The 10,814-nt window shown below is 39.7% G+C and overlaps 2 protein-coding genes across 2 annotated transcripts; one reads left to right on the top strand and one right to left on the bottom strand.

The window, feature by feature from the left end:
- Window positions 1-1,132: 1,132 nt before the first annotated feature.
- Window positions 1,133-4,180, top strand: LOC131316051 (uncharacterized). Its single transcript, XM_058345316.1, has 2 exons — window positions 1,133-3,483; window positions 3,580-4,180. Exons 1-2 carry the CDS (start codon window positions 1,414-1,416, stop codon window positions 4,018-4,020), a joined length of 2,511 nt encoding a protein of 836 aa, XP_058201299.1. The 5' UTR covers window positions 1,133-1,413; the 3' UTR covers window positions 4,021-4,180.
- Window positions 3,718-10,017, bottom strand: LOC131316052 (elongation factor Tu, mitochondrial-like). Its single transcript, XM_058345317.1, has 12 exons — window positions 9,790-10,017; window positions 8,594-8,669; window positions 8,244-8,336; window positions 8,001-8,075; window positions 7,579-7,683; window positions 7,379-7,469; window positions 6,812-7,017; window positions 6,321-6,404; window positions 6,158-6,223; window positions 6,009-6,071; window positions 5,421-5,661; window positions 3,718-5,132 (listed from the first exon to the last, which is right to left on the bottom strand). The coding sequence occupies exons 1-12, from the start codon at window positions 9,939-9,941 to the stop codon at window positions 5,062-5,064; spliced, it is 1,323 nt and encodes a 440-aa protein (XP_058201300.1). The 5' UTR covers window positions 9,942-10,017; the 3' UTR covers window positions 3,718-5,061.
- Window positions 10,018-10,814: the final 797 nt, after the last annotated feature.

Below are 10,814 nucleotides of genomic sequence, written 5' to 3'. Positions count from 1 at the left end.
CATATTCGGATTCAACTGTATAAATAGTATATATTCTAAAACATTCTGCGGTTACTGTGGATATATGGACCCAGTAGGAGAATCGTTTGATTATTACAAAATGACATGAGAGTTGAGAAACTTGATAATCAGCATAATCAAATTAACAGCGATATCTCGAGTCTGATTTGTCCTTCCTAATTCCTAACCTAATTGATCTCCCATTAGGCCAAAGACTTCGACTTGTTCTCCCCACGAAAACCTAAATATAAATTATAATTAGCTTAAAGGTCAAATGCTTCCAAGTAGCAAAATATGAAAATTAAAGATAATGACGTACATTAACAATTCCACATTTGTATCTAACATGTGTAGTCACCGAAGAGGCCTCGTGAAGGGCAATATGGTCATTTCACAAGTGGGTTTGTTCATTCAACGGAGAGAGGATCAAAGGGCCAAATATATTCATTTTCTTCCATAAAATCTAAACGAGCCCTTGATGTACACTGCTTTCTATGGGACCCACTTAGGGGGTTCCACACAAATGACTAGAGCTGCTCAATTTTTTAAAATATTTTTTTTAAGTATTCTTGTAAAAAAATCAGCTCCGTCAGATATCGGTAAAGACTTGATCGATTCCACGCCCAATTTCTTGTTAGCAAATCGGACGTAGATCAAGAATTTACCAATATCTGACGAAATTGATTTTTTACAGAGATGCTTAAGAAAATATTTTGAAAAAGTTTAACGGCTCCGATCATTTGAATGAGATCTCTAAATAGGTCCCATAATAAGCGATGTACGCTTGGCTTACCCATAGTTTTATTGAATATGATTTAACTAACAAAGCATGGTAGGATAAAGATAGAATGAGTAGTTCAACACTTATCAACAAAGAATAGAAAGAGTAAACTCAACGATTTATGTAACATGACCTTTATACCCTATATCCATGGTCTGCGAGCAGACCTCAAGAAGTGCGGTTTCGTCATTTTACATGTGGGTTCGTTCATGCAACAAGGAGGAGGATAAGAAGGCGAATAAAACAAGAAAAAAGCTTATGCCTTTTGGTTACAGGAAAAAAGCTTATGTAGCATTCCTGCTTTGGAAGTAATCTATCCATCAAGAGGAGAAATGGGGACACGAAAAGCCTAGAGAGAGAGAGAGAGAGAGAGAGCAAACAACAAAAACAGAAAACGAAATTCCTTAACGTTTTTCTTTCCTCCCCATTTTCAAAGAGTGTTCCGCAAGCACATTCTGCCAATTTATTATTCCGGGGGCCCACTCCTCCATTCCCTCCTCCACAGCTGAAAGACAGCAACATTTACAATCCAAGACTCCACCTCAACCCACCATTTCTAAACCCAGAATCCAACCTCATTTATCCACCCAGCAAAAGTAAAATACTAGACATAGCAGGTTCAATTTGATCCGATGGACGGTGGTCGAGACGAAGGAGAGGGAAGGGAAAGCATTCGTTTGCAGATCGACGTGCCTAGAGTTTTTGAACCACATAGCAGTATCGAACCACAGAGCAGTATCGACACGAAAAACAGTAGCAACTCAAATCCCGATTCCCCGTTGGGACCCACGGTCCATGCGCCGGAAAAGAAGCTAACTCTCTTTGCTCTCCGGCTAGCAGTGCTGGAAAAAGCTGCTACGAGTTTAGGAACTCTGGGTTTTATCTGGGCAACGGTGGTTTTACTCGGTGGTTTTGCAATCACCCTTGATAAAACAGATTTCTGGTTCATAACTATAATTCTGGTAATTGAGGGGACCCGGATATTCAGCCGGAGCCACGAGCTCGAATGGCAACAAAACCAAGCCACGTGGTCGATTGCAGGTGTCGGAATAAATAGTTTCCGTGCAATAAGATCAAGCTCACACTTTATAATAAAAGCCGTAAAGGGGATTTGTTTCCGTCCTATTGAGATGGTTCAGAAGCAGAGCCAACACAGTAGCAGAGAAATAAACAAGAGCATGCACCAGGAAAAGAGCCGGCCAAAGTGGGACCAGAAAAAGATGCCAAGTCGGATGTGGGAGACATCGGACGTTCCGATTCTGCCATTTTCCCAATGGGTCTTTCTCTCCAAGAATGTCGGCAAGGTTCTGTACTGGCTTCAGCTGGCATCGGCAACAACATGTGCAATATTGTCGCTAATGAAACTCGTAAAACGCAACTTTGGTGAAGTGGCAAAAGGAGATACTGACAAGAGGAACCGCAAAGCGGCTCTGATTATCTTCTACTCTTTGGCATTGGCAGAAGCATTATTGTTTCTCCTGGAGAAGGCATATTGGGAATGGAAGGTGATTTACTGCAAACTGTTGGACGAAGTGAACAAGGAATGTGAGCTGGGGCCTTCAGGTATGGTTTCAATCAGAAAATTCTTCTATGATGCCTATTCGAGATGTGTATATGGAACCATTTTCGATGGATTAAAGATGGACATGGTCTCGTTCGCCATGGACCTTCTGGTTTCGAATTCACCAGATGAACAGCTTATTGGAATTAGGGTTTTACATAAATTCGCAACAAACGAGCGATTTTCTAACCATACCCTCCAGAAGATTGGAACAACGTTACTGGTGATGGAAAGGTTAGTCGAAATGCTGAATTGGAAAGATCTGGAAGAAGAAGAGATAAGGCGATCCGCGGCGGAGATATTATCACAATTAGCTGGTAAAAAGCAAAACGCCCTTCGGGTTTCGGGAATACCTGGTGCAATGGAGTCCATATCGTCTCTGCTTCAGAACCACAGGACGCCACATGGTGTAGCTGATGAAATCCCTGAGAAGATAATCATCCATGACAACGAGAGTTATAGTTTCTGGACATTCAATCATTTGGGACTTCTCATCCTAAAGAAACTTGCTCGGGACCATGATAACTGCGGAAAGATAGGGAACACAAGAGGACTTCTACCTAAAATAATAGACTTCACTCACGCGGGGGAGAGGTTACTGAAGGATCAAAATGTTACACCGTCCCAGATCAAGACAGTGAAACGGTCACTCCAAGTGCTGAAGATGCTGGCTAGCATGACAGGTACCACAGGGAAACAACTCAGGAATGAAATTTCTGAAGTTGTATTCACAATCAGCAATATCAGAGATATACTGAAGTATGGTGACAAACAGACGGAGTTGCAAAAACTAGGGATTGAGATTTTAACCAGTCTTGCCATGGAAGCAGATGCAAGAGAGATGATAGGGGGCACTGGCGGAGTCCTCAAAGAGCTTTTCAATATTTTCTTCAAACTGGGGATGCCTGAAAATCCGAACGATGTAAGAATCGCAGCAGGAGAAGCAATAGCAATGCTGGCATTTGAAAGCAAGAGTAATTGTCGTAGAATTATAAAATTGAAGGCAATTGAAAAGCTGGTTGAAGCATTGGAAGTACCGTTTCCACGCATAAATGCAGCACGAATTTTAACGAATTTGTGCATCTACATTGGAGAAGACTGCTTCATGCAGCTAAGGGGAGTCATTAATGCAGCACCAATTGTAAGTTTTACAACAACACCAAAGAACATACTCATTTTTTTCTAATCTGAAAGACAATAATGGAGGCAATAATATGCAAAATCAATTCTATTGCAGGTGCTCAGACCAATCATGTCAGAAGAGAACAAATTGCAAGAAGTAATGGTGGGACTAGCAGCACGTGTTTTCAAATTTATGAGTAGTGAAGAATCAAGCATCATGTTCAAGAGAGCTGGCATTCAAGAGGCCGAATTGGCTAGGGCTCTGGTTCAGATTCTAAGAAAATATCCAATTCCAGCAACCAAAACTCCAAGAATAAGGAGGTTCGTCGTAGAGTTGGCAATCTGGATGATGAGACACAAGGAAAGAAATGTTCAAATTTTCAAGGATCTGGGAATGAGAAAGGACATGGAGTCTGTCATAGAGACAACTTCCGAGCTTGAAAGCTTCAATGTTTTCTCTGGTGCCGTTGGGATGAGCCGGCATAGCACAACGATTCACTCGCTAGTTGAAACCGCAATGAATTTACTGGATGACAAGCAATTTATGGAGATGTAGAGTAGCTTTTTTTTCGGAATAATATTTTTTTTCTACTAGTCAGAGAAAAATGCAATAATGGTGTATGGATGCATGAAGCGTATAGGTTATTATTTTTATATGTACTAAATAAGTAACAGAAATGTCTATGATGCCATAATAAAGCTATATCTATTGAGAATTTATTATGCCCATAAATTCTGTTGAGAATCTTATGTGAAGCAATTTCTACACACCTATGGTTACTTCACAGAAATCGGTCTAACATGTCAGTTTACAATTCCTTCTATCAGGCCGTTATAGACAGAGTCTTCTTTTTCACTTCGCAGATGGCTCGGAAGATGCTCAGACTCAGATTGGCTATTTTTCAACCTTATGAATATTGAAATGCTACATCCAACCTGATCACTAATCATCTTATTCACAATGCAAGTAATTCAAGTATTTTTCTTATGTCCATAAAACTGGAAACAAATATACGTAAACCCAGAAATAATACATTACCTTTAGATAGGCCGGAATCCTTTTGGATGGTAATACTATCCCTTCACCCTGAAGTCATATAATCAAATGCTACATAGAGCAAGATTGAAAGGACAACAAATAACACTAATTTTACAAGTCATGTCTTGTTGACCCGAACCAGTCAGACAGAACAATAAAGGAACAGGTTCATTCACACTAGACCTGAAGGCCGAAAGTCATAATTTCAACAAGGATCAGTAGATATCAATAAGCCTAACCACAAAGACATCATTGATATTTTCCACTGCTCGTTTCATGGACCTTAATTCATCCTAAATGAAGCGAGAAACATTCCTCAAATGCAGAAGTTTTCAATATGAACAGAAAGAAGGAAATAAACATTTCTCTGCACGTAATTCAAATAAATCAATATTCAACTTATTCACCTCTCTACCACTGGCTAAAGCAAGTGTCAACTCCTAAGTGCACTACATGTCCCTAATCACCTGAAATTGTACTTATCCTCCTGATATCTGTTAACATCTTTCCTAAAATGAGTAGATACGAATATCACTGTTAAGTGACATTAGCCGTATCTTAGCCAAGTACTTTTGAGACAACTCCTGCACCAACTGTTCTGCCTCCCTCTCTCAAAGCAAATCTTTGTCCTGTCGAAAAGCAATTGATCAGAACACACCCAGATGGATAAGGCTAGAAAAACACCATCAAAAACTGAAAAAAAATAAACCAATTGTAATCCTCATTTACCCCAAAAGTAGATTTGTTATATAAAACAAATACCTAAGGAGTCCAAAAGAAGGAAAATGGAGAGTCGTTTCAGTCAATAGTCCAAGGTAATAGGCTTGGGTAGGCATGTACCGTTCTGTAGTTGCAACTCTAGCAGTCTTGCACTTACATCTTTTCGTTTTGTATTTATGTTGAATTTATATACAAACCTGCTTCAAGAGGCACAGCTGAAAGGAGCTCAAAAACTGCAGCCACATTGTCACCAGGCATCACCATCTTAACATTTTCAGGCAATTCCACCTTCCCTGTAATATCTGCAGTCCTCGTGTAGAATTGAGGCATATAGTTCGAGAAAAACGCAGTATGGCGGCCACCTTCATCTTTTGTGAGTACATAGATCTCCGCCTCAAAACGCTTATACGTTTTAAGGGTGCCAGGTTTTGCTACTACCTGTGAGATTTTCAACAATCATCACTAAAATTATGTGGGGAAGGATGGAAAATGAAAACTGAAAAGAAGAGAAGAAAAAAATGAAAATACTGACAATCCCTGGAATGGGGCAAATCCCCTTATAGTTATAGTGTTTAAACTAGAAAGCTTTTCTGTATAAGTGACCAAACCTTTTGTTTCACGATGTCAAGAAATATTAATCATGCCAATTATGTAGACCATACATGTTATTACTTCAGTAGTCAGATAAGATGATTGATTGATCAACTTTATGCAACGGAAAATTGCAACTTCGATGTGGTAATTTAAAAAAGGTGTCCTCGCACACCTTAGCCACTTTAACTCACCTGCCCTCTTTGTACCTCATCACGTTTTAAACCACGTAGAAGAAGCCCCACGTTGTCCCCAGCCTACAGGATGAACAACATACACATAGCTTAATTAAGTCTGCATTGAAAATGAAGTCTCCAACCGTGTAATTAGACAGTGGTCATGCCTGTCCACGATCCAAAATTTTCTTAAACATTTCTACACCAGTGACTGTAGTCTTCAGAGGCCCACCCTACGGAGAGACAGATGCAAAATAATCAGACATTATCTAGCACAGCACAGATATGAGAGGTAAAACATTTATGCAATTGAGTTCTGAAACTAAGTACCTCCATCAACCCCAAGATTTCAATCTCCTCACCAACTTTGATGGTACCCTGTTCAACACGGCCAGTGACAACAGTGCCGCGTCCCTTCAAAAACAAAAACAAACACATCAATATTGAGGTGTCAATGACCATCAGGTCATACATATATTCTGAAACAAAGTGTGGACAGTAATAGTAAAATTCTCAAGAAAGCCTGTGTTTCTAACATCCTCAACTCAAAGGATTGTGGGAGTTCGGTAAGCTTCAGTCTTGCCACAAATATCAAGTAATTGTAGGTTCTCCACATTCAGCTAGAGCTAGATCGTTTGCTGCCACACTTCATATCATAATCCATATGTAGTTGTTCATGTCTTCCTATACTAATTTAAGAAACTATCCCAAAACCAATAAATCACACGGTACCAACTTGCAGAAGTTTTACCGAGGCAATGATTCAAAAGGAAGCTTCATTTCATCGAACAGATTGAAATTAATATGCATTTATGCATTACCTGAATCGAGAAAACATCTTCAACTGGCATTAAGAAAGGTTTATCAAGCTGGCGTACAGGATCGGTAATGTATTCATCCACAGCATCCATTAGTTTTAAAATAGCCTTTCTTCCAAGTTCATCATTTGTCCCCTGTAGGGCAGACAAAGCTGAACCCCGAACAATAGGAATTTCATCCCCAGGAAATTTGTAGAAGTTGAGCAGTTCTGAAACAACCAATTATTATGACAAGAGCAGTGAGTTTAGAGCAAAACAGTAACTACAGCCATGTTTTCTTGTCCGGATTAAAGCATCGGGTTGGACTATATATCCAACGGGACCACCTAGGTTTGGCCATTACTGGTTATCCCACAAAACATGGGACATACGATACACTTCATTGAGATGAGATTATTTATCCTAGTGGAATATACATCCCTTCAGTTTTAGTCCAATCAAACAAACATGACATGAGAACATATAATGAGATCATATGAAAGAGTTGCATCACATAAGCAAGCTGCAGAACTACTGAAATAAAGATGACAGCTAGTGCTAAAAGCACAATTGCTTTTATGGCCGTCATACCCCGGAGTTCCATCTCAACAAGTTCAAGTAGCTCCGAATCATCAACAGCATCAACTTTATTAAGAAAGCATACCAAAGATGGTACACCAACCTGAATCACATTACAATAATCGGAACTCATAAAAGAACACAGCTCTTTAAAATTAAGAATGTTCAATAGCTAGATACTCTTTGAAGCTGCTATGAAAGGAGTTGCCAACCTGGCGGGCAAGCAAAATATGTTCCTTGGTCTGTGGCATGGGTCCATCTGGAGCAGATACCACCAGGATGCCCCCGTCCATTTGGGCAGCTCCAGTAATCATGTTCTGAATTCAACCAAATGTATCTGGTAAATGAGAACTCCCAAAAGATGTATCACTGTGAGGTTATATTATTATGGTGTGCCCAAGGAAGCAAGAGACAACATAGCTTCAACACTGATGAATGGAAGAAGTGCAGCAAATAAAAATTTGACTAATATGACCACATGTCAGACAATATCAGCCGACATAATGGCAAATATCAGTTTTGGAGGTCCGAAATTCCAGTATGCGTAGTTGAAACCTTGTTCCAAGTAAACAAGGCCAGAAGCATAATACTATGTAGATCAAATAACAGTGAAAATCAAACTTAAAAAGCTTACTTTGACATAGTCTGCATGTCCTGGGCAGTCTACATGGGCATAGTGCCGCTTACCAGTTTCATACTCCACATGGGCCTGCATAATCACGTTCAAGAGCTTGACTAAACTCATAGAGTTTTTCAAGGTATATAAAGACTAATAGGTAACAAAAATTCAAGTCTGAGTTCAGCATAAATTCTGCTTCTTTTGACATATAAGACCAAAATCAAGGCACACATGCTAAAGCCCGAACTGTATCGTAACTGTAGCAATAGTAATTCCTCTCTTCTTCTCTTCCGGTGCTTTGTCAATCTCATCAAAAGCAACAGCCTTGGCTTTGCCTTCTTCTGCGAGCACCTACAGCAAAGTGGGTAAAATAACCATAAAAAGTTTTTTTTTTTTTTAGTCATCAAACATAAAAACTTATTCCCACTATTTACACTGTTAACCAGGAAATGCAAGCACAAAAGGTGCAACTTCCGGGTTTTAAACTGTTAGTATGCTCAGGGTGGTAATAGCATTTTCAAGTTGTTTTCTTGTGTAATAGTAGTGTAATTCGAGATCAGAAAAGGAAATCCATCTTAACCAATCACATGGCTATGTCAGTACTGAACCTTTGTGATTGCAGCAGTCAATGTAGTTTTTCCATGATCAACATGCCCAATGGTACCCACATTTACATGTGGTTTTCTGAAACAATAAAACCATACAAGGAAGAACCGTGAGAACCAGCAGGAATTGAGACAACTGAGTTATATATACAAATCAGTATATTGAGTACAAAGTTGCCATAACATCTGACACATAGTCAAGACTAGACACTTTCATTATTTCTTCAAAATTCACCAACCAACTCAAAAAGGAGTGAGCTCATGGAGGGATGTGGCATCTCCTATTCGATACAAGGTAGAACTATTCATTCAATTTTCTTTCCATCACCTCTGCTGTAGTATTTGAACAATCGTTTTCTATTACTAACCACACTCAATCAAATAACAAGCAGCTCGATATCCCACAGCTTACTTTTTTGGTTCCAAAAATTGGGTAACTTCTTCATTGCACAACACATTTTAACATTTGAATTCTAGATGGAAGAAATCACCAATACAATGGGATGTCAACAGTCCACATACAGCTTTTTGGAGCTATATCTTAAATGACTATAGAAAGATTACCAACGTTACTCCATACCTCTAAGTCATCAGAAAGTAACAAAAATATGACCCGCCAATAGAAACAGATAAAAAATTCTCTTAGATTTCCATTGCTACTTTCCTCGAGAATAATTTTTTCTGGTAAATGTACATTCATAACGAACATATAGGAATCCTCTAGGATACTAACAAAAGAAAAAAAGGTTTTCCCTAATAAAAAGTTGAGATTTCTGGTATGGAAGAAGCCTGACAGAGTCGAATTCCACTCCCCCATTGCATGTTAATTAAGATTTATATTATGTATCTTTCTCAGTGTTTGCACATCTATGTTATGATAAATTGTTCAAACAGTTAACTTTCATATTGGATTTGGTTTTCTATGTACATTGTTCTGCATACATGCTTATTTTTTAACGTTCTTCCTCGGCAAACAAATGAGAGTTACTAAAGATACAAACACAAGAGTCCAATCTGTATTCACCATCGGTTGTAAATACAAGTGCCAACACAGAATAAACAACAAAGGCAGTACATTGAGTAATTCAAGTAAACAAACAACTAATCAAACTGAAAACTTTCCATCACAAATAAAATCATATATGATCATTGCTTATATACAGAAATTATCGAGGCCGTTTGATTAGTTTGAAACTCACGTTCGAGTGAAAGTGGCCATCGATCTCCGTAAGGGAGCGAATTCCCAAGCTCTTCCATTTCCGTACAGCGACTCGGTGGCAGCCGAATACTGTGCTGTGATCAGAGAGAGAAAGTGCTTCGAACTACGAGCTCTGATCGCTGATGAAGCCATCGCGTGCGTGTGTGTATTGGTGTATCTATGTGTACGATTGTGATGAGTATGGATATTTAGAAACTCAGAGGAGTAACAGAGGTTTATGGGGGTGCCTGCGAGGGTTTAGGAGAGAGAGAGAGAGAGAGACAGAGATGGGGGGGATAAATTATCCTATTGGTACTCCATAGTTTTAGGAATATTTTACTTCACCTTTTCTTTTGTTTTTTTGGGTACTCAAAAGGGTGGAATGGAAGAGGCGACCAGGCGTAACAGTCCTAAGTCCTTCCTTAGAGCATCCCCAATGGGGATGTAAAACCAGGTGCTATAGTTATAATAGCACCCAGATGTAAAAAAAATTGCTCCAATGGGGATGTAAAATAGAAATTTCAGAGATGTAAAATAGCACAAATGGAAAGGGAGATGTATATTTGCATCCCCTTTTGGCTGCAGCTATAAATGGACAGGTCATCACCAACTGATTGTAACAGATTTTTAGAGGGCCGGAGTTACCTAATCTCGTCGGAAATTGCAAAAACATGCCGGAATTGCAAGAACACGCCGGAAGCTTGAAAACTGATTCCAGGTCCAGAGATCACCGTCTCCGACCCCGATTCTTGACGATCCATGGACGGCGCAGGTCCGGAGATCACCATCTCTGCCGGCTGTGCTCCTTCCGAAACCCTCATCGATTTCCCCAGCCAAGATTTCCCCAATCTTTGGAGAGAGAGAGCCAATCTTCGGACGGAGAGAGAGAGGGGGGGGTCTGCTTCAGAGAGAGAGAGATGGGTCGTCTGGTTCAGGTGGGTGGGGGGCTCTGGTTGTGTTCGTAGAGAGAGAGAGAGAGAGAAAGAATAGATGAAAGGTAAAGTTGGGTTGGGTTTATCTCAGCCA

This window comes from Rhododendron vialii, chromosome 2a (genome assembly GCF_030253575.1).
Source record: "Rhododendron vialii isolate Sample 1 chromosome 2a, ASM3025357v1".
NCBI classification, from domain to species: Eukaryota; Viridiplantae; Streptophyta; class Magnoliopsida; order Ericales; family Ericaceae; genus Rhododendron; species Rhododendron vialii.
This window is presented reverse-complemented; position numbering and strand designations above follow the sequence as displayed.